Raw genomic sequence first — 23161 nt, 5'->3', positions numbered from 1 at the left:
AATATCCACTTACAAACACTTGCTGAGTTTTTCTTTTAAATGGGGAAAGGGAATTTCAATGCTTAGAAAATACAGCAAAGAGAGTCAACTCCATAAATTACAGAGATTAGATAAGCACTTATCTAAACTCTTATTACCAACTATGACTCAAATGAAATTCATCCTGCCATTTTATGATAACAAACTGTTACTCTAAATACAAGGCAGTATGCTAACATTTTGGAGATGGGTCACTGCCATAAGAAGTCAAGTATTTCACTGTGGTAGTTAAAGCCCTTTAGGCACTGAGGTGAGAAAGCATTGCCAGTACATGTGAAGCTGCAGGCACTGGGACTGTCTCACTTCAGTACATTTGAATCACTTGATTATTTGAAAACTAACTCCCACCACTAAGTCTTCTATTGCCACCAATTTGATTTCTCTCTTTGCTTTCCATCCCCAAATCCCCTAACTTTATCACACAGAGGTGCATGGCTCTCATCGTTTAAACACGGATTGGCGGCAGAATGATAGCTCCTCTCATCTCACATGCATGGTGAGTGCTAGGACAAGAAAGGCAAGCCAGATAGAGAATCTAAAACAACGTAAAGAATCAAGGCAAAAAAGCAAGTTTCACAGGCAACATTTACTTGTGCACCTAAAACAGTACTGAAAAACGAGGTAGATAAACAAAAGTAACTGGACTGCAATTAAATCTGGGGTTTTCAGATGATAACATTGCATTATACCGTAAAGAACACTCTACACTCAACCCAAAAATCACAGCGGAAGTGCCTTTTAAACTTTCACAGTTAGTTTCCCTTGTCAAACTATTAGAACTTACGCTTGATATAAGCAAGGAAGAGATGAAAAACTGCAGGGATATCTGTTAAACTACAGCAAATTGCTTTAGATCAAGGCTGCTGTGGGTGTGTGGAGGGTTATCTGCACTGAATACAGCAGTACTGGTTTCACAGTCTTATGATGTTACCCAACTTCCCAGGCACACATGAAGACATAGCGCTGCTCATCAGTTGTGCACTTGGAGAGGTAAACAGAGCAGCTGGCCATACAGACTGTCTCCCAAGGAACATTACAAGATGGTGGCTAAGTGCAGCCTTTATGCTGATTAGAAGAAAGAAAACAAGAAGGATAGGTTCGTGTGCTTTCTAGAAACGAACAGAAGGCCCATTATACGCACTAGACACTTTGTCAAAGAAAAAGGGAACTTCTGAGTGTTCTCTGGAATTCATTATTTATGGGGGGGAAGAAAAGGACCTCAGGCAAGGCTGGAAACAGCACTAGTCTAAGACTTAGCAAAACTATGAAAGAATACAAAATTCCCATCTAGAAAACTAACCAGTATTTACAAACAAAGTGACCATAATCTGAATCAAATCAAAAAGTAATGAGGAAAAGTAAACCCCACAGCAAGGCGAATAACATTGTTTTCTTAATTTCTGCACACTCTTTTTTTTCTGTACGCTTTAACTTCTACACATTACATATACATAATGTATATGTAACATATATGTTAACCCAGATACTGCAGTCAGCATGGAGACAGCAGTACACTATTCCCATCTTCAAATTTTAGAAGATGACTTTTCTTTCCAGCAAAACCTGAAAAGATTCTAAATATTACAAGGCACTGCAAACATCTGCAGGCAAACAAGAATGATGAATTATATGTAAAACTGAGATGTTTAACAAAACACAGGACATACTATGTCGAGCAGCCATTAGTAAACGGGATTGTACACGTCATCTGTGGGGCTTTTTTTCACCATGGGGCACTGTTTAAAATGATTGTAACTAAAGAAGATCCAGTCTTTTTTTTTTCTTTTGGTTTTTCGAGACAGGGTTTCTCTGTGTAGCCTTGACCTGCACTCATTTTGTAGACCAGGCTGGCCTTGAACTCACAGCGATCCACCTGCCTCTGCCTCCCGAGTGCTGGGATTAAAGGCGTGTGCCACCACGCCCGGCTTAAGATCCAGTCTTAAGACCTGTAGTATTTTCCCTTATAGGTTAGTTAGCCCAATATAATTACACAAAACCAACTGATAATGAAACAAGGACAGTTTTAAAGAACTATGGGTTTTAGGAGCATTGTTTTTGTACATGTGGAAAACACTGCAATGCAAGTAAGCACACTACACTGCTATCCTAAAAGCCACTTCAACTTGGAAAGCAATACCATAGAAGGAATTTGAGGAATCTGTTCACATGATCTGGACTCATTCAAAACAGGATGTTTAGGAAAATAAACTGTGGCTCTTACCAACAGCAATCCATAGAATGCCCCATAACAGTGACAAAAGTGTAACGATGGGTGTGACCTTCAGGTAAGCAATATAAGACAACTTTTTAAAAAGGGTACTGAATGTCACAAAGTATACTGTATGAAAAAAAAAAAGCACACCCATTAAGCTTTTCTCACTTCCCGGCAAGCCCACGGGGTAAGTTTTTAGAGGAACACGGAGGAAAATCTGTCAACAGAAACAAAGACCACAATTTGGAATGGTTACCAAGAGTATTCCTAAATAGGAAAACATGTATTAGAAATGACTTTCAAAGTTTCAATGGTAAGTCATTTGAACACGTATAGGGAGGAGTTGATATATACCATGTAAAAAGTCTATTTGGGCTTCACAGACTGAATAGTAGGTAACCCTGTGACTAGCCTTTAAGATTACTAAAGTTAGCCTTCCTAAAAACCAAAGGTGGACATTTTGATACTGCCTCCCTTCCTCCTAAAACTGGATAAAACCCAGTAAAGTGCAACTTGACAGTGAAGTCTCTCAAATTCTCAAGAGGCTGACAAACGCATCTAAGATCTAAAATGGCCTAAGACTATAGATACTAGTAAGAAATTATAACAACCCAAAAATTGTCATCAAAAAGGGTTAAAGGCAATTTAAATAATATCATCCTAGGGTGTACTATTTCACTGCAGGACAGTGTGTATCCTACATCTCTTAGAACCCTGTAAAGCCAGTGTTTTATGTAAAAGTCTCAAAAGCTACAAACCCTAGTGTGTCAAGTACATTTCACTTTAGAAGAATGGATTAACAGAAGTGTTAACCTGAATCTCCTTGGTTAGGATTATAAGGATTACCCCAAATGAGATTCACATCAGCTGCAATGCCTAGCAAAAGAATGCAAGCCAAACCAGTGCCTCTCAGATGCTCAAAACCAATGCGGTGTGCACATGAGAAAAGATGGCTGCTTTGGGTTATTACCGGAACCCAAAAGCAGCTCTGGTAGCTGTAGGCTCAAGGAACTGTTACAGTTCTGCTTTTTCCTTTCCCTCCGCCTCACTCAAAACAAGCCCTCACTCCTACTGCTGTGATGACGGGAAGAAAATCACATTTAAAAACACTCATGATCTGTACTGCTTTGACAAAAGTATACTAAATTTATACATCAAAACATTCCTGCAGCCAGTTACTGCCTTCTGGGAAAAGTAAACCTAAGACAGACGCGACAAATCCCACGAGACTGGCTATTGGAGGATCTTATTTCATCCACATTTGGGGAGAACCAATCTACATTTTTTTTTACACAATTTAAAGAAAAGTATCATACAACTGCTGGTAGCAGCATAAAAAAGAGGGTGGGGTGAAGTGAGAGCATCTCAGCCACACATGGAGGTGTTCTGGAAATGGTAACACTCAAGCTGAGCTTATTAAAGCATTCTGGACAGTATTTTTTAAAAATCAAGTATCAAAGAGGATAGGATTTGAAGTGAAAAAACATTTCTGTGTGCAGTGTTCTATGTGCAAACTGCACATGACTACAGAATGATGAGCTGTATCAAATATCACATTGGAACAACAACAAAAAAAAACACAGTTGAAAGAAGACACAAATGAGAGAAAATATGGCAGAACTCAAGAAGAAAGTTTAGTGTTGCAGGTGTTCTGAAAGTCCTCTCCCCTTCCTTTAGCATCTGCTTGGACTCATTTAGGACCTGGGGGGATTGAACCTGGATTCTGCATTCCTGGAGTTGGAGCTGGAAATGCCTGCAAATTCATCCCAGGCTGGAAGAGTCCCCCAGACTGGGTAGGAACCACTATAGGTGGCTGTGCTGTTCCTGAAATTCCTACCCACTGTACTGGATACCCTGCGGCCCCTACAGGATTATACTGACAAACGTGGGGCATTCCATATGATGACAAGGGCCCAGGAAATGAAGGGAGTGGGAGTCCTTGTGGCAAGGAGGCTGGGACAGCTCCACGAATTTGGGGGCGAGAAGAAATCCAGGTTGGTGTGTAGCCCATAGTAGATGGAGTGCTCTAACAAAAACAAACATAAAAACAAAAGATCAGTTCAGTTTGGCACATTATTCATTGGTAAAAATCTTTACTTACAGCTCATCTTCCTAACTGCCCTGCCTTTCAGTATAGCTATTTTCAGATGAAGAAATAGAAACTAAAACTGGTAAGTAACCCAATATCACCAAGCAAGCAAGGCAGGGATGTCAGTACTGTTCCAGATAATTCCAACACCTATATGAACTCCCTGCTCACACTTTAGTCCATACTTTACTCATGCTAACACTATTATTTTGCTTTTATTTCTTCCTTTCAGCTGTAGATGTGCTTTTACCTGTAGGCATAGATGAAAATCGATGATCTTACACGATCCTCTGGACACAGAGGATCATAATTAGTGTAACAAGGGGACCTGAAATATAGTAGGTGCTCGTTCGTTCTCACTATCTTAAAGCCTGACTCTTCTGTTACATTCTTTTTATTTTATTTTGCTTCTATGGATACTTTGCCCGCATGTGTATATGTGCGACATGTGCATGTAGTACCCATGGAGGGCAGAAGAGGGCGCTGAATCCTCCAGGACCGGACTTACAGCCAGAAGTATGCCACCATGTGAGTGCTGAGAACCAAATCCAAGTCTTCTAAAAGAGCAGCTAATGCTGGGCAGTGGTGATGCACGCCTTTAATCCCAGCAGTCGGGAGGCAGAGGCAGGCGGATCTCCATGAGTTCAAGGTTAGCCTGGACTACAGAGCAAGTTCCAGGACAGCCAGAGCTGTTACACAGAGAAACCTTGTCTCAAAAAAGAGCAGCTAATGCTCTTAACCACTGAATCATTTCTCTAGACCTTCTGTTATATTCTTGACCATTTACCTTTATTGTGTATATACAAGCATGTAAGCTTATGTGCATATGGATGCAAGAGGTCCACTGTCGGTATGGTTTCTCAGGTGCTATCCAACTTGTTTTTTGAGACAGGGTCTGTCCATGGCTTGAAGTTCACTAAATAGGTGAGGCTGACTAGCTAGCAATTTCCAAGAATTTCCCCGTCTCTGCCTGCCCAGTGCTGGTAATTATGCATGTACCACACAGCAGCTTTTTCATATGTGAGCTCAAGTCCTCATACTTGTATGGTAAGTACTGTACTGATTAAGCTATCTTCCCAGTTCCTCACCCCCACCCCATTCATCTAAATTTTGTTTGTCTATATTTTGAGATAGGGTTTCTCTTGTTGTCCTGGACTAGCTTTGTAGACCAGGCTGGCCTCGAACTCACAGTGATCTGCCTGACTCTGCCTCCTGAGTGCTGGGATTCAAGGTGTGCGCGACCATGCCTGGCTATTAAGGGGAAATTTGATCTACTAAAAAATGGTCAATGAGGGCCAGCTAGATGGTCTAGTGGGTAAAGACATGTGTCGCAAGCCTGACTACCTAAGTCCAATTCCAAAACTCCGCATGGTAGGAGAGAACTGACTCCCATAAATTGTCCTCTGACCGCCACAAGTAGTTATCAAAAGCTTCTCTGATAAAGTGATAATTGAACTGAGATCTAATGGAAGAGTAGGTGTTAACTAGTTCTTAGTTCCTGCCTAAGTAGGAAAAAAAGCATGTGTAAAAGCGTCTTATGAGGAAAGAAAGATGAAGGACTGAAAGAAAGACAGTCTGGCTGATGTGAAAAGAGCAAGGAGCGGTGAACAGTGAATCTAAGGAGTAGATAGTGGCGGGTCTCAAATGTGGTAGTGATAAGAAATTCTGTATTTATTTTAAGATGGATAGCTATGATGCCCCAGGCCATTAATAGGATGATGTTTGAGTCATTGTTTTGAGAAGAGCACTGACTGAAGCAAGAAGATAGGATTTGGTGGAATTAGGGTCAATGCTTTCTGACCAATCAGGAGTTAGTCACAGTGATCTAGCTGATATTTAAGAGAGAAGGGGCCAGATTTGGTAATTGAATGACTGTCTGACCTGGTGGCGGCGGCTGCAGTCTAACTGTATTATTCCTGGATACTGCCCACTGAAATGGTACACATGAGCAGATAAGGGGTTTTAGTTAGGGGGAGCTTGCCTGTTTGGGCATTCAAATCAGAAATATCTTAGGAATGTTCAAGAGCAGATTTATAACTTCTCTTATTCAGTCTTTAAAAATATCCATAATCATGAAACCAAAAAATATATATTATTGGTTTTCAAACAATAATATTTATTATATAGCTTAACCAATGAAAAAAGTATGGAAAAAAATTTAAAATACCACTTGCAAATCCCATTGCCCATAAATGGTTGTCATCAGCTTCAGGTAAATGTTAGAGCTCAGGTCATTTTCTGTAAATGTGCATGGATACATAGAGGTAACTTTATTCAAATGATCATACTATATTGCTATTTTGAATCAGAAGAATTAAGTAACTAAAACCATAGGCCCAAATTTTTATAAAGAGGATGGATAATAAACAACTTACTTCATATGCCTTGTTCCGGTTTTCTGTCTCTAATTTTTGTTGGCTCTGTTTGAGTTGGTTTAAACTTGGCTTACTAGGAAAATTTCCTACTGTTTCTTTTGTCCAATCATCCACCAGCTTGTGTAAGTCATCTGTAAACATTCCTTTTTTACTGGCTTGCGATTGCTGGCATGACACTGTATTAGTCTCCACACATGGTGCATCTATAAGAAAAAAAAGAAAACAAAACAGGAAAGCCATGTAAACGAATTACAACTGATAAATAGATAACTCCCCTGTGGTTTTTTAAAAATAATTTTTAATATGTATGAGTGTGTGTGTGTGTGTGTCTGTCTGTCTGTTTGTAGATCACAGGACAACCAGCAAAAGTGAGTATCTCATTCTACCATGTGGATCCCCAGGAGTCAAACTCAAGTTATCAGGCTTGGAAGCAAGCTCCTTTGTCTACTAAGCCATTTCCCTAGCCCAGGGTAACTCTTCTTTGAACAACACAGATGAGATAAAGGTAATCATAAATTATAGCTGATTTGAGACTGCTAATTTAAACCTGTTATGCTAGTGTAATCACTAAATAACCCTTTAACACTCAAAAGTTTCTTATAGCTTGGACATCAAATTAAAAGGTTATCATAGGTACAAACCATGCGTAATAAACAGGCTCTCCAAAATATTAGTATAATTTTAGTATTTTTATTAGCGTCTTTGAGTAGATATTTGGAGGAGTTAAAAAACAAAGACTGACATGTACCTATAGAAGCCAGGAAATTAAAAGGGGCCACCTAGGGCCAGGCGTGGTGGCACAGGCCTTTAATCCCAGCACTCGGGAGGCAGAGGCAGGCGGATCGCTGTGAGTTCGAGGCCAGCCTGGTCTACAAAGTGAGTCTAGGATGGCCAAGGCTACACAGAGAAATCCTGTCTCAAAAAAAAAAAAAAACCAAAAAAAAGGGGGGCCACCTATGGGAGGGGAGAGAAAGACCTAATTGAAGAGGGTATGAAGGAGGGAGATGAGAGAATAGGGCAAATGAGAGGGTTGGGGGAGGGAATATCTACCTTAAAGATGTTTGAAAAAGCTATATGGAAACTACTATATTACACACTTTCATATACACATACACATATAAGAGTTTAAAAGGTGTTATACCCACTGTTTATTTTTATCATTTTAAAATTATGTGTATGTGTGTCTGTATGAGTGCAGGTGTCTGATGAACTGGAGGTACAGGCAGCCATGAGCCACCTAACATGGCTGCTGGGAACTGAACTTACGTCCTTCCTTGTAAGAATAATAAGCTCACCTGACTGCTGAGCCATTTCTCTAGCCCCTGATAATTAGTTATTCGTTTGTTTATTTTCTGAGACAGAGTTTCTCTGTGTAGCCTGGCTGTCCTGGAACTCCCTCTGTAGACCAGGCTGGTATGGAACTCAGAGATCCTCCTGCTTCTGTCTCTTGAGTGCTGGGATTAAAGGCCAGCGATTGTGCCCTGCCACCACCTAGTGATAACTAGTAATTGCTTCCCCCCTCCCCTGAGACAGGGTTTCTCTGTGTAGCCTCATCTGTCTTGGACTCGCTTTGTAGACCAGGCTGGCCTTGAACTCACAGAGATCTGCCTGCCTCTGCCTCCCGAGTGCTGGGATTAAAGGCGTGCGCCACCTCACCCGGCTCAAGTAGTTATTCTTAATGGTGGAATACCCCATAATCTAAATTTCCATGTAACCAATCATTTGAAGAGTAGAGCCTTCCTTGATTGGTATGGTTTTTAATTTAAAACTTCAATTTTACAAATATTTTACATTCATGCCTATTTGTTTTGTGACTCAGCAAGATCAATGGAGAACATGTGTGGGACTAGAGGAAGTTTGGCGCTATCTCTTGGAGCCTGGTAGTACACAGCAGAGGGTATACACAACCAAGGCTGGTGATTACCCCGCTCAGAAATGATCAACAGCCAGGAGTTCAGAGGTAAAGGATAGGGCCCTGTGAGTTGCTCTTCCTTGACTAATTGTTGATAGGGCTGCTCTTGTGTAGTCCCAGTGCTAGTAACTACAGTTCAGGTGGGCTAATGATTACAATGGTTAGATCAAGTCTAGGGAAAAGTGTTTTGTAGCCCCTACTGCATACTTCCAGTCCCTCTTCCATAACATTCCCTGAGCTGCAGAGGGTGTAGTAAAAGTGTATGTCATGACTTTGATTTGTGCTCTTATTAAGAATAGAGTTTAGGGGCTGGAGAGATGGCTCAGAGGTTAAGAGCACCACCTGCTCTTCCAAAGGTCCTGAGTTCAATTCCCAGCAACCACATAGTGGCTCACAGCCATCTAGAATGTCTCATGCCCTCTTCTGGAGTGCAGGTGTACATGCACTGTATACATAAGAATAAATAAATCTTTAAAAAAATAGAGTCTATTTTTTTTTCATTATTCCCCAAAGACCTTGAAACTCTGAGTCCAAATGATAGGATCTCTTTTTCAAAAATGATCTTTCTTTTTATATTATGGGGATCCTTACATCATGATATTATTTATTAATTTAATTTATTATTAGACATTTATAGGATAAAATATTTCTTTATTTCAATTTCAATGTTTCATTAGTTTTTCTACCCATCTTATGGTAGAAAAGGATTTATCTATTTTCATTACAGATGAACTTTAAATAGCTAATTTAGAATTCTGGCTATAATAGTGTTCTACCTGTTGTAGATAATTAAGGGCATTTAACTCTGGGCCAAAAGACAAACTATAAAGAGTTACAGCTGTTTCTAGGAGCTAGAGGCTGTCACAGCAGTCATACACTTAAATTGGAAATCCAAGAAGTTTCCTTTTGATTGCCCAAGTAAAACAAAAGTTTTTTATACATTATGTTTTGTTGCAAAGAGAAAAGCAATTAGAATTGGGTCTTTTAATAGCCTTTGAATACAAAGGCTTTGTAAGACAAATCCTATAAATTGAAAATATGAAAAAAAATTCTGGAGAAAGTCTTAAAATGAATTGCTACCACTGCTGCTGTGTAAAGGAAAAAGAACAGATGAAGTTCATTATTATAAAATAAAAGTTAGCAATGTAGTAAAAGTGTTTGTGAAGAAACAAAGAGAACTATGTCAGTAGATATATTTAGTATAAGCGTACTTTCTGCTTATAACTTTCTTACTCTCTCATCTCATTACAAAGATGACTAAAAAAATCAATAATTATATACATGTGTTGGTTGGCTTATAATATGTAAAAACTTAATGTGTACAATAATAATAGTACAAAGGAAGGAAGGCACATACCCAGAAGAAAATGCATATACCATTGAAAAAATTAAGATAGTATTATTCTGAATTATATTGCCTTGAACTTAGAAGGTAATTGTAATCCCCATGGCCAACACAGGAAAATAACTAAAAAAATGTAATAAAGGAAACAATAAGAGGATTTAAACATTATAAAAAATATCTATGTAAGGCCTAGAGAAATGGCTCAGTACTTTTACACAATCATGAAGATTGGAGTTCATATCCCAGGCCCAGGTTAATAAGCCAGGCATCCATCCAAACACCTTTAATTCCAGCTGTTAGGGAGGCTTGCTGCTGTCTTCCCGCCTACCTAAGGAACCAAGAACCTGAGGCTCAAAGAGGGACTGTGCCTCAGAGGAATAGGTGGAAAGTGGTAAGGAAAACACACACACACACACACACACACACACACACACACACACACACACAGCAGAGAGAAAGAGAGAGAGAGAGAAAGAGAGACGGGGGAGAGGGAGATGAATCTTTTAAAAATACATATTTAATACAAAGGAAGGCAGACAGGAATCAAAGAGTAACAAAAAGGTCATTAGACACACACACACACAAAAACCAAATAGGAAAGTGATAATTAGAAATATATTTAAGGGGGCTGGAGAGGTGACTCAACAGTTAAGAGCACTGACTGCTCCTCCAGAGGTTCTGAGTTCAAGTCCCAGCAACCACATGGTGGCTCACAACCATCTATAATGAGATCTGATGGCCTCTTCTGGCCTGCAGGCAGAATACTGTATACATAATAAATAATGAAAAAATATATTTAAATGATATAGAAATGGTTTAAATAACCCAATAAAAAGTCAAAGGTTGGCAGACTAAATAAAACACATGATCTAACTATATAATGATGCACATAATAAAAACTGTTCAGATAAAAAAACATAAAAGGGCCTGAAGGTGGTGGCACAAGCCTTTAATCCCAGCACTCAACAGATGGATCTTTATTGAGTTCGAGCCCAACCTGGTCTACAGAACGAGTTTCAGGACAGCAGGGCTATACAAGGAAACCCTGTCTAAAAAAACAAAACTAACAAAAACCACAAAACCCCCCAAACAAACAAAAAACCCAAAACAACAACAACAAAACCCTAAAAGAGCTGGGAAGATGGCTTCGTGGATAAAGGCACTTGTCACCAAGCCTGACAACTTGAATTTGATCTCCAGAACTAAGTCCCATAACTTATCCTCTGACATCCAAATGCGTGCTGCAGACATATGTAGGTACACACATGAACATACAGAGAGACATATTAAATTAATTAATTAAAAATAAAAATACATTAAAAGAATGGAAAAGGTACAACATATAAGTAATAAACTAAAGAAAACTGGCTGTCTATACTCATCATAAATATGTATCGATATCAAAATATAGAACAATCACAAACACATGCAGCAAAGTTCCAAAATCCACAGTGAAAAATTCATAGACTTGAAAAGAAAAGTTCAACAACAGGTAGAAACTACTATAGCCCACTTTAAATAATTGAACTAATAATCCCTAACCATATGAAAGCCATGGTTTGGGCACAACAGAAAATATAAAGAAAAATAAGCCATTTGGGTAAGCTAGGGATATCTTTCTCACAGAGCACTTGCCAAGAATGTTCAAGGCTCTTGTGGTTCAATCTTCAGCAAACTGCAAAAAAAAAAAAAAAAGAAAAAAGAAAAAGCACAGAGAGTGCCTCTCCTATAGTCCTGGCAACTCCAGAGGCCGAGGTAGAGGGATAATTTGAGCCCAGCCAAGGAACATAACAAGACTTCACCTCTAAACAAAAACCAAAAACATAAATAAGCAAGGCATTTAGGAACAAAATAAAGTCTAGCTATGAATGCAATAACATCGTACTGAGAGTCCTACAACTTGTGATACTGAAATTACAAAGCTACCTTCAATCCTAATCTACCCTTCAATTCTGTTTTTATCAGAATCATCCAAAGTATAGCTCAGTATAGACTGGCCTCCATGCTCAACCATCTTCTTGCCTCAACCTCCCCTGTGCTGCAGCTATAGGTATATTCCACCACACATAATTAGTTTTCCATCATTTTGTTTTTCTTTATAGCTGAATAAAATGTAATTGAACTGGGCACCACATTGCTTTTATCCATTCATCTGCTGAAGGACATCTAGGCTAGTTCTACTTCACTCTTCTGAGTAGTATTGCTGAGTGGTACAGAAAAAAAAAAAAAAGAAAAAGAAAAAAAAAGAAGAAAAGGATATGCAAGTATGTGGCATGTTGACCTTCACTATGTACATGGAACCGTAGAAGCCTAACCTGATGAGGAACTTCTTTATTAGCTAAGAATATATGGACTCTTTCCCCAAAGTTGAAAAAGTACATGGTAGGGGCTGGAGAGATGGCCCAGCAGTTATGAGCACTTGTTGCTCTTGCAGAGGAACCTGGTTTTGCTTCTTAGCACTCACGTGGTGGTTCACAACCATCCTTAACTCCAGTTCTAGAAGATCTGGCATTGCCCTCTGACTCCATGGGCATCAGGCACACCATGTGGTGTATATACATACATGCAGGCAAACATTCATACACATAAATTATAAATATTTAAAAAAGAAATACAATTTTCTTTTCTTTATTTTTTATGCTCATTGGTGTTTTGCCTGCATGCATGTCCATGTGAGGGTGTCAAATCACTTGGAACTAGGATTACAGACAGTTATGAGCTGCCAGGTAGGTGCTGGGAATTGAACCCACGTCTTTTAGAAGAGCAGCCAGTGCTCTTAATGACTAAGCTATCTTTCTAGGCCCCATTTTTTTTTTTTTTTTAGTTTTTCGAGACAGGGTTTCTCTGTGATAGCCTTGGCTGTCCTGGACTCACTTTAGACCAGGCTGGCCTGAAACTCACAGAGATACACCTGCCTCTGCCTCCCTGAATGCTGGGATTAAAGGTGTGTGCCACCACGCGCCACTTCTAGCCCCTATTTTTAAAAAATACGTTCTTTTCAAGACAGGGTCTCTCTGTGTAGCCTTGGCTGTTCTGGACTCACTTTGTAGACCAGGCTAGCCTTTAGCTCACAGCGATCTGTCTGCCTCTGCCTCCCTGAGTGCTGGGATTACAGATGTGGGCCACCATGCCCAGCTTTAAAAACATTAAAAAAATAATATAAAGGGGGCTATAGAGATGGCTCAGTGGTTGAGAACACTGGCTGTTACAGAAGAGCAGAGTTTGGATCCCAGCATCCAAGTCAGGTGACTCACACCTGTCTGTAACTCCAACCCCGGGAGATCTGATGTCTTTTTCTGGTCTCCACAGGCACCCATACACATGTGCCAATATACACATAAATGAAAATAAAATAAATATTTTATTTTATATGCATTGCCTTCTGCCTGCATGTATGTCTGTGTGAAGGTGTCAGATCTTGGAGTTATAGACAGTTGTGAAATGCCATGTGGGTGCTGGGAATTGAACCTGGGTTCTCTGGAATAGCAGTCAGTGTTCTTAAGTACTGAGCCATCTCTCCAGCCCCAATAAAATAAATCTTAAAAAGTAATACATAGAGACCTTTTGCTTCACAACAACATGGGATTACTTCAAAATTTACCTGCACTATCAACAAACTTTTAGTTTTGTTTTGTTGTGTTGTGTTGTTTGGTTTTATGAGACAGGATTTCCCGGCCTAGCCTTGGCTGTCCTGGGCTCACTTTGTAGACCCGGCTGCCCTTGAACTCACAGACATCCATCTGCCTCTGTGATTAACGGCATATGCTACCACCACCTGGCTTCAACAAACTTCTAAACCAACTCTAAATGTAAGACTAGAAATTCTCATTTGATTGGAATATTTCAGAAACTATTCTAGGAGAAAGTACTGGAATTTCACCTGTTTGTTCTCCAAATAAAAACATAAAACAAACAAGCTTAGTTATTCTCCAATATCTGTCACTTATATTAATCATTATTTCACTAGAGAACATTCAGTGCCAAAAAGATAGAAGTATTTTAGATCAATGTGTACAACATTAACTTATTTCAGCCTAATAAAAAGCAACTTGTATAATCACTGTTTTTCAAATTTTGCTGTTCTTTGACTGGATTTTATTTTTCTTGAGACAGGTTCTCACTATTTAGCCCAGACTAGATTTGAAGTCACCATCTTCTTGCCTCAGTCTCCCGAGTGCTTCAACTACAGGCATGGCCAACTCTGATTCGGTTTTGAAACAACTCCATGTATGACCACTTACCTTTCACAGCAATGACACTGTCTGACTGCGTCAAGGACTGGGGGCGGCTTCGAAGTTTACTTTTGAAAGATCTTGGCCTGCGTGGTGATGCAGGTGGCAAAGGAGCCTCTGAAGATTGTGCTTTGCTGTCTTTAGTTGCTCGAAGGCGTTCATAGAGCTCCTGAAGCTCTTTATTCTGCTGTGTTTGAAGACTGACCACCTCCTGAATGTGTCTGAGTAAAAATTATGCAGAAAATATTTTAGTAAGTTTGGTGCCATAAAAACAACTTTAGAAACCTTATGATGATACAAATAAAGCTTAACAAAGCAGTAGTATTAAAAACGGTGGAATGTAGACTATTTTTACAATTTTAGGATGGGAAATGCCTTCCTAAGAATACTACTGATCTTATAACAAAGAAAAAGATAGACAAATTGACTAGGACAAGTAGCTAGTTTCAATACAGAGGAAGACAGACAATAAAATGAAATTTAAAGCCAAATAGTTTAATAATATCAACTTTCTCCTTATTTTACTAAAACTAGTAATGAGAAAGAAATAATTTTTAAAGGGTAAAGAATATGAAGTGGGGGCTGGAGAAATGGGTCAGAAGTTAAGGGCACACACTGTTCTTCCAGGACTGCAGTTCAGTTGCCAGCAACCACATCAGGTGCTCACAACCACTGTAACTCCAGCTCCAGAGGGCCCAACTCCTCTGCCCTCTGTGGATACCCACACTGATGCCCATGCAAACATATATATAAAATGAACCATAACAAAAATGAAAGGTTATTTCAAACAGGAAGAGTTATAAATATCAATGTAAAAATTAGGGGTGAGGGTCTTGTTTTGTAGCCCAAGCTGGCCTTTATAAACCTCATGACTAATAAATAAATAAATAAATAAATAAATAAACCTCATGACTTAGCCTTTTAAGTGGCTAAGATAACAGATACATGTCACCATGCCCAGCTAAGGAAATATTTTAATTCATCTGATTAACATAATATTAAAAGATTTGTTATTTCCAGTCTGTGTTGTTAACCTACAAAGGAACAAACACTTTATGTATTTTGGAATATAAAATGATGTGGCTATACTAGAACATGAATATCTTTTCAGATTTTTTTTTGAGACAGGGTCTCTCTGTGTAGCCTTGGCTGTCCTGGACTCACTTTGTAGAGCAGGCTGGCCTGGAACTCACAGAGATCCGCCTGCCTCTGCCTCCCGAGTGCTGAGATTAAAGATGTGTGCCAATATGCCTGGCTTCAGATTTTTTTTTTTGGACACAAGATGCCACTGTGTAACACTGGCTAGCCTGGAATGCACCAGTTAGCTTTGTGGCATTACTTCTGCCTCTGCCTCCCAAGTGCTGGAATTACAGGCACGAGTAACCAACCAGGCCTTTTAATTGTATTCCACAGAAAAATCTCTGTGTATAAAAAGATAAGTGTCATTTATATAAGCATACCATGGGAAGACATTGTTTTTGAGACAAGGTTTCTCTGGGTAGCCTTAGCTGTCCTGGACTTGCTTTGTAGACCAGGATAGACTCAAATTCACAGCTATCTGCCTGCCTCTGCCCCCCTCCAGTGCTGGGATTAAAGGTGTGCACCACCACGCCCAGCAGATAAGAATATTTATAGACAACATTTTAAAGCAAAAATATAGAATGTTTGTTGTTTATTTTAATAATGTAAAAGGACAAAAATATATGCAGAAAAAGAACCAGCAAATTATATCCCAAACAGTTCACCGTGAGTACTTCTGAGAAGTGAGGTATAGTGTGAAAAGTACAAGGAGTCTACTGGCTTGCTTTTTCATTATGTTATCTAAATATTATCCCATATATCACTTTTATTGTGACAGGTTCTTACTGTATGACTTGGCTGGCCTAGAACTCACTATAGACAAGAGTGGCTTGAACCCATAGAGATCTGCCTGTTTCTGCTTCCTGAGTACTGGAATTAAAGGTGTGTGCCACAGGACAGCCCTTAATTTTTAAAATTTAACTTTTTAAATACAAAGCCCCACAACTATAGATTATTCAAACTGACTTAGGTTAAAAAAAGAAAAAAACAAACAGCTTACAATTGTTGGTTTATAGGATCTACCACTGTCTAATAAAATACTATGGACAAACCCTAATGACAAAGGAATGACAAAGGGCTGGGCAGGTAGTCCAGGGCTAGTAAGAGAGAACAGGTGTTCATTCCCTTAGCCACTGGGCAGGTTCTTCCCCCTTGAGACAGGGTTTCTCTGTGTAGCCTTGGCTGTCCTGGACTTACTTGGTAGACCAGGCTGGCCTTGAACTCATGGAGATCCACCTGCTTCTACCTCCCTGAAATCTGGGATTATAGCCATGTGCCACTGTGCCTGGCTCCACTGGGCAGGTTTTAATCACTATTAAAATCTGTTAAAGTAGCTATTATTAGTATTAATGATAAATTCTTTTAAGTTCCTATTCTAAATACTCCTTTTGGTGTTCATTTTTTTATTTGGAAAAAAAAAAAGCCCAGTTATTAGGGGACTACAATTTGACCCCCTAACTAGTAGTTCTTGGACTCTTCCTTGCTGTCGTGGTTGGTTGAGATCAAAGACTGCCAGCCAGCTGGACCATTCTTCTGCTAGCAGCAGCAGCAGTTTTGAACACCCCACAGATGCCTTGTGAAAACTACACAGTGAACTCTGCTGATTGTTCTAGCTCCTGGAGGCAGAGGTCCAGGTTTTTTTTTTTTTTTTTTTTTTGAGGCTCAGTCTTAACTAGGACTGTTCTAATAGTGTGCATTTAGCTTTTTGCTATCAAAAGCATTACAGAACTCTAGAAGGCTCTGCAAACATTTTCTTCTCCTCTTGAAAGGCCAGAGGGGAATAACTTCTGGTAGCCTACCAGGGAGACTGCTGTGGCTGTTGCTCAAGGGACAATGCTGTGTAAAGTATGCTGGGATTGGGCCAGCTACCCCTTTGGCTATAGAAGCAGGATGTTAAGACTCTCTTGTGCTAGCATCTCTGGTGTTACAACATTAGGCCCAAATATAAAGCTTTTTCTCCTGGGTGGTCTTGCCTATTTTCAGTAGGATAAGCTGGGCTGATAAGCGCAGAGAAAGAAACAGTAGAGAAAGCAGAGGCAATGAGAGCTGGCTAGTTGCCAGCTGAAGAAGAGACAGAGTTTGGTTGTCAGCAGGCTGAGCTTCAAAATCAGCAAAGTTCAACTGTTCCGCAGTTGGAGAAGAGATGGCTTAATAGTTGGCCAGGCAGGGACTAAGAGGATAGTGGAAGCTGAAAGGAAAGAGAGCTGTGGCTGAAAAGGATTGGAAGCTAAAAAACTTGGAGAAAAGAAATGGCTGGTCCTGGTCACTGGAAGGATTCCAGAGAGCTGTCAAGACTTAAGCCTGGAAGGTCTCAGAAACCCTACCCTGATAGCTCTAATACTGGCCATTGCCAAGGGCTGAGAAATCCTGATACCTAGGGCTACCTATCAGTTGCAATGCCAGCTGCTGCCAAGGGCTAAGGAATCCCAACTTCCTGGTCCTATGTAATAACTAGTATTTTAGAGCTAAGGGTCTTGCTACTAGGTCTGCACAGAGCTAAGACTAGAGATCATCCCACCTCCTCCTTCAGCTCACTATTTTAAAAAACACCAAAGGATACAAAGGAAACCAAGAACCAGTACTTGAAGACCTCATTTTTCCTTTCTAGTTTCTATTAGAGTAGAACAAAATGACCACAGATAGTTGATTGGTGACAGCAGGGCCCTTGTCTAGCACACTCAATTCTGTGTTCAATCCTTAGCACTGGATAGGGGGCTGCATAGTTAAGACCTTATCTTTATTAAAAACGATGGCAGAGGGACTGGAAAGATGGCTCAGCGGTTAAGAGCATTGACTGCTCCTCCAGAGGTCCTGAGTTCAATTCCCAGCAACCACATGGTGGCTCACAGCCATCTATAATGTGATCTGATGCCCTCTTCTGGCATGCAGGAGTACAAGCAGGCAGAGCATTGTATGTATCATAAATAAATAAATCTTTTAAAAAATGATGGCAGAATAATGTTTTTCTTTTATTTATTGTATTGATTTTGTTTTGAGACAGGGTTTCTTTATAAAGCCCCAGCTGGCCTGGAATTTGCTTTGTAGAACAAGCTGGTCTCAAACTCACAGAGATCCACCACACCTGGTCCTATTTTGTGTGTGTGTGTGTGTGTGTGTGTGTGTGTGCGCGCGCGCGCGTGCGTACATGGCACAAGTGTGTGGGTGCTTGTAGAGGCCATCAGAACCCCTGGAATTGGAGTTACAGGTAGTCGTGAGCCATTAGATAGAGGTGCTGGGAACTAAGGAGCAGGAAGTCCTCTTACCCACTGTCTCTCCAATCCCAGAATAAAAAGACCCGTTATGAGAATCCATATTTCCCCACCAAAATCAAGTACTCATAATCAATGTAGGCAGCTGTAAAAGCCAACAGTTTTTTCAGAATGATTCAAAACATTCCTGTAATCAGGAGGCTGAAGCAGTAGGAAGCTTGGAAATTTAAGGCCAGCCTGGGCTACATGGCAAGACCATATTTCAAGCAATAACAATATCCCATAAAATATAAGTAGAATACTAACACCACAAATATTATAGCACTTAAAAAATAAGTATTGTACCATAAAATTATTAGTACACATAAATTGCATTGTAGTGAATATATAGAAAAATTAAAATATATGCAATGTAATATCAAACATGTATATATGTGTATTTTAGTTAACTTTTAATTTTTTGCTGTATGAATTGTTATTATTATTATTATGTATATATGTATATGATATGTACGTTTGTGAAGGTCAGAGGAAAATTTGCAGCAGTTGAGTCTCTTCTTCCACTGTGGATTCTGGGGATTAAACTCTGGTTGCCAGGCTTGCACGGCATTTTTCAAAGTATATCATAAATTTTGTAGTGGTGTTAATATTTTTTTGTTGGCGGTGGTAATTTTGTGTTGTTATAACAGCACATGCCTATAATTTCAGCCTTTGGGAGGTGGAGGCAACATGGTCAGGAGTTCAAGATCATTCCTAGCTTAATCTAGCAAAACAAAACATATTAGGCAGCACTCTACATGATAAAACATATTGCCTCAATATCATTAGTAAAATGTTATGACCTCGTTTGCTAAATAACAAGCTTGATCTTGGAAGGATTTTATATTTTCCTAAAGATGAACTATTCTCTTTGACCATATAAATTAGCTGTCTACTAATAAAAGCTAAGAAGAGTTGTAAATTCTTACTCTAGTAGTCCTAAAGAACAGGAACTGAAGCTGGGCATAGTGACGTATGCCTGTAATCCCAGCACTCAGGGAGGCAGAGGCAGGGGGATCACTGTGAGTTCCAGGCCATCCTGGTCTACAAAGTGAGTCTAGGACAGCCAAGGCTACACAGAGAAACCTTGTCTCAAAAAAACAAAACAAAACAAAAAACAAAGGGGGAAAAAAGAAACAGGGACTGAAAAAGCAAGAGGTCAATACATCTTGGCATGTGTCTCTAATACTAGCAGGAAGGAGGCAGAAGCAGGGGGAATCACCACAAGTTTGAGGTCAACATGGATTAGCTCCATGGTATACCAGGCCAGGAAGAACTACATAGGGCAGACCTACACAGTGAAACCTTGTCTCAAAAACACTCGCCGCCAAAAGAAAGAGCTGGAGAGATGGCTCAACAGTTCAGAGTACTGGATATTCTTCCAGAGGCTCTTGCTTCATTTCCCAGCATCCACATGGCAGCTCACAACTGTAACTCCAGCTCTAGAGGGATACCCAACAACCTCTTCTGGCCTTTATGGGCACTGCACACATAGGGTGTACAAACACACAAACTGGCAAAACACCTGAACAATAAAACCATTTTAAAAACCAAAATAATTTTATACACAATGACTTTAGCATTTATAAACATTTTACAGTAGCATTCAGTATACTTTTTAATCATAGAAAAGTTTCAATCATTAAAATGTCACCAATCCTAAATTTGCTACAAAGCAAATATTAAATTCCATAACCCCTAAACAATTACATCTATTAGAGAAGAGAGAGCATCCTTACTTTTCTCGTAATCTTTGAAGCTCCACTTTCAAGTCCTCATCCTCAATTTCTGATTCATCATCACTGCTCATTGGGGAGGATGGAGAATAGAAGAGTGAACTCTGTGCTTGAGCACAGGCTTGCTCTTCACGGGGTGGTAAATACCGATTACTCTCTGGGCCAGTTTTTGCCACCGACTTTCCATTACCAGCAAGAGTGGCTGAAAATTCATTAGTACGCGACTGTTTCCGAGGAACCGATTTCTCTTTTTCTTTATCTAATGGCTTAGACCCAGATGGCACTCTAACTCCTGTGGTTGAAGTTTCTCCCACTTTCTTTTCTGTAGTCATGGAAGACACACTGGTCTTATGCGCTGTGCTGAAAGATAAGACGCCACCTTGTTCAGGATCTCCTTTACATTCTTTAAAGGTTTCAGGAAGAGTGCGTAGCTTTTGTGAAGAAACTAAAGCTTTAGGAGTGGGCATGGCAGGTTCCACTTCGACCACCTGTGACACTGCAGCCTCCGCAAAGGCTACTGCTTGCTCACTAGATTGGACTGTTGTTTTCTTGAGTGGTGGTCTGTGTTCTTTTCCAAAAGACGTCATTTTCACTGGCTGCTGCTGCGGAACTGTAATCACCTGAGACATAAGAAGGTAAAGTTGTCTGGTTCCATGTAATCATAGGGTAAACCTCATGAAGAAATGCACCATCAAAATATAGCACAGGCAAGTGGAAGGGTTGATCTGACATGTATAATGTTTGGTAGTACCAAAACTTTTCTGCCTACAGCAAGTCTTTCAGCCGGGCCCTTGGCTTCATGTTATTTCATGTTACTCAAATAAAATCCCACTAAGAAATTGGCTGGGATTCTAAAGGACATGAAATTAAATCAAGGAGGCAGGAGAAGTGGCTCAGCAGTTAAGAGTATTTGCTGCTCTTGCAGAAGACCTGGGTTTGGTTTCTATCACCCACATGGTGGCTCACAACTATCTGTACCTCTAGCTTCCAGGGATCCGATACCTTCACACGACACCCACCCACACAGACACACCCACCCACCCAGACACACCCACCCACACATGAATGAAATCAGTAAATCTAAAAAAAGTAGATTAAATTGATAAAAATGACCCCCAAATGATGACCTACTTCTGTGAGCAACTATTAAAATCCTTATTCTTTAGGTTCATCTTGAATGATGGCTTTTTTAAGGTGAAAAGATATGATTCTAAGATAAAGAAATTAGATATATAACAATTTATAGCTAAAGTAAGAATCATCTACAGATCAACTTCAAATGCTGCCACTTTTTATAGTGTTGGGGATAGAACCCAGGTTCTCGCAGATGATGGGCAAACTATTATGAAGCTCAATCTGCAGTCCTGCTGTGCCCTTTCATAAGGTGCCTGATGACAAAGTCAACCAAAGACACGAACCTGGAACCGACCCCGCTGAAATGATCCACGCACTGATTTACATCTGCTCAAAGCCCTAGTGTCAGTGGAGAACTCCCGTGTCAGTGGACTGGGGTCCGGAGCAATTGCTGATCTTTTATCTTCCGTTTCCACTGTAAGGTTGCCAAATTATAAGCAGAGAAGAGAAAATCATTTTTAAGACAAATTTGTATACATTACCCAAAATGAAGAAAAGCAGAAAAGTTAAACCCTTGCTAGATAATTAAAAGGTGTTAATGTATAAGCAACATTGTTTAAGTCCCTAACTCTAAATCAGACATTGCAAGATTTATCCCAATACTTAGTATCTATATGAAATGAAAAACTGAAAAACCAATTAGTTACAAAAGGAAAAAATAAAATGGCAACAACATTAATGGGGTATTTAATATATGTGAACTACATGGAAAACATGGCAAGACTTGAGTATGAACGACAAAAAAAAAAAGTAGATGAAAAATGATGTTACCTAGTCTATGTCCCTGACTGTAAGCACACTACCTTGACGGACTTTTGATCTCTTGAAAAAGCTGGTTGACTGCCGTAGCCTGTATGCCCAGCTTTTTAATTTTCGAGTCCAGGATTTCCTGCTAATAGGATTTTTGAGACTAGGACAAGTAAAGCTTAGGCCAAAATATCCACCTCCTGTCTGCAGATGAATGGTTCCATCGCTTGACACAGCAGCAGGATAGGCCTCTGGATCCCCTGGAAGTGAAGCATCTGGGGACATCTCCTAATGGAGACAAAAACAAAGACAATCAAGGTGGTAATAATTTAAGTTAGGCAAATACATTTTTTGGTATACTGGAGTTTCTTATCACTATGCATTGTTGCAGTAATAGAACCATATCAGACTGAAACTGAAGCCTGGGCATTTCTTTGGAAATGTTGTCTTCAGATTAAATAAAAGAGAATGTTATTTTTCCAGGCTAAAATATCTGTTATTATTACATCAACTTTGAAAACTAAATTTTTAAATAAGTTATCTTCATATGTGCCAAATGGCTGAAAATACTATTATTTTTTTTGTTCACTAGAGACAAGGTATCAAGTAACCCAGGATGTCCCTGAACTCCTGGCTCCTACTGTCTTTCTGTCTTAAGGGATGTGATTATACTTGTACAGCACTATGCCTGGTCATAAATGCTATTTCATGAAATGTTAGTTTACTCTCCTATTATTTAAGAGTTAAAGATGCTTGATATATCATACAATTAAAAAACAAGATATTTAAAGTTGTTTGAATGACAAAGAAACATGAAGAAATCAAGTTTCTTACTTTATAAAATCACCTAGAAATTTACAGTGAAATAAAAAATTATTGTAAATTCATGTTCTAAGAATTTTTAACATCAAGCTATGATTGCTATTGTCTTGTCCTCCTACCACCCTCAAAAACCCATGATTACTTGCTAGGTGTAAATTGAGTGCTTTAAAAATAAATTATCGCTGGGCAG

The 23161-nt window shown here is 39.5% G+C and overlaps 2 protein-coding genes across 2 annotated transcripts in view; one reads left to right on the top strand and one right to left on the bottom strand.

The window, feature by feature from the left end:
• The window catches only part of Shroom2 (shroom family member 2), a 1329704-nt gene that overhangs the window by 1207668 nt on the left and 98875 nt on the right, over nt 1–23161 (top strand). The window lies entirely within an intron of this gene.
• The window catches only part of Wnk3 (WNK lysine deficient protein kinase 3), a 107323-nt gene continuing 87755 nt past the window's right edge, over nt 3594–23161 (bottom strand). Inside the window, exons 19-24 of the mRNA XM_051142131.1 lie at nt 22206–22437; nt 21687–21817; nt 20272–20888; nt 14214–14425; nt 6716–6918; nt 3594–4277 (exon numbers count right to left, since the gene is read on the bottom strand). Of these exons, the coding sequence (XP_050998088.1) occupies nt 3942–4277; nt 6716–6918; nt 14214–14425; nt 20272–20888; nt 21687–21817; nt 22206–22437 (1731 nt within the window). The 3' untranslated portion in view covers nt 3594–3941. The remainder of the gene's footprint in view (nt 4278–6715; nt 6919–14213; nt 14426–20271; nt 20889–21686; nt 21818–22205; nt 22438–23161) is intronic.

The sequence above is a fragment of the Acomys russatus genome, chromosome X, assembly GCF_903995435.1.
Source record: "Acomys russatus chromosome X, mAcoRus1.1, whole genome shotgun sequence".
NCBI classification, from domain to species: Eukaryota; Metazoa; Chordata; class Mammalia; order Rodentia; family Muridae; genus Acomys; species Acomys russatus.
Note: the sequence above shows the minus strand (reverse complement) of the source record. Positions and strands in the feature narration are given on the sequence as shown.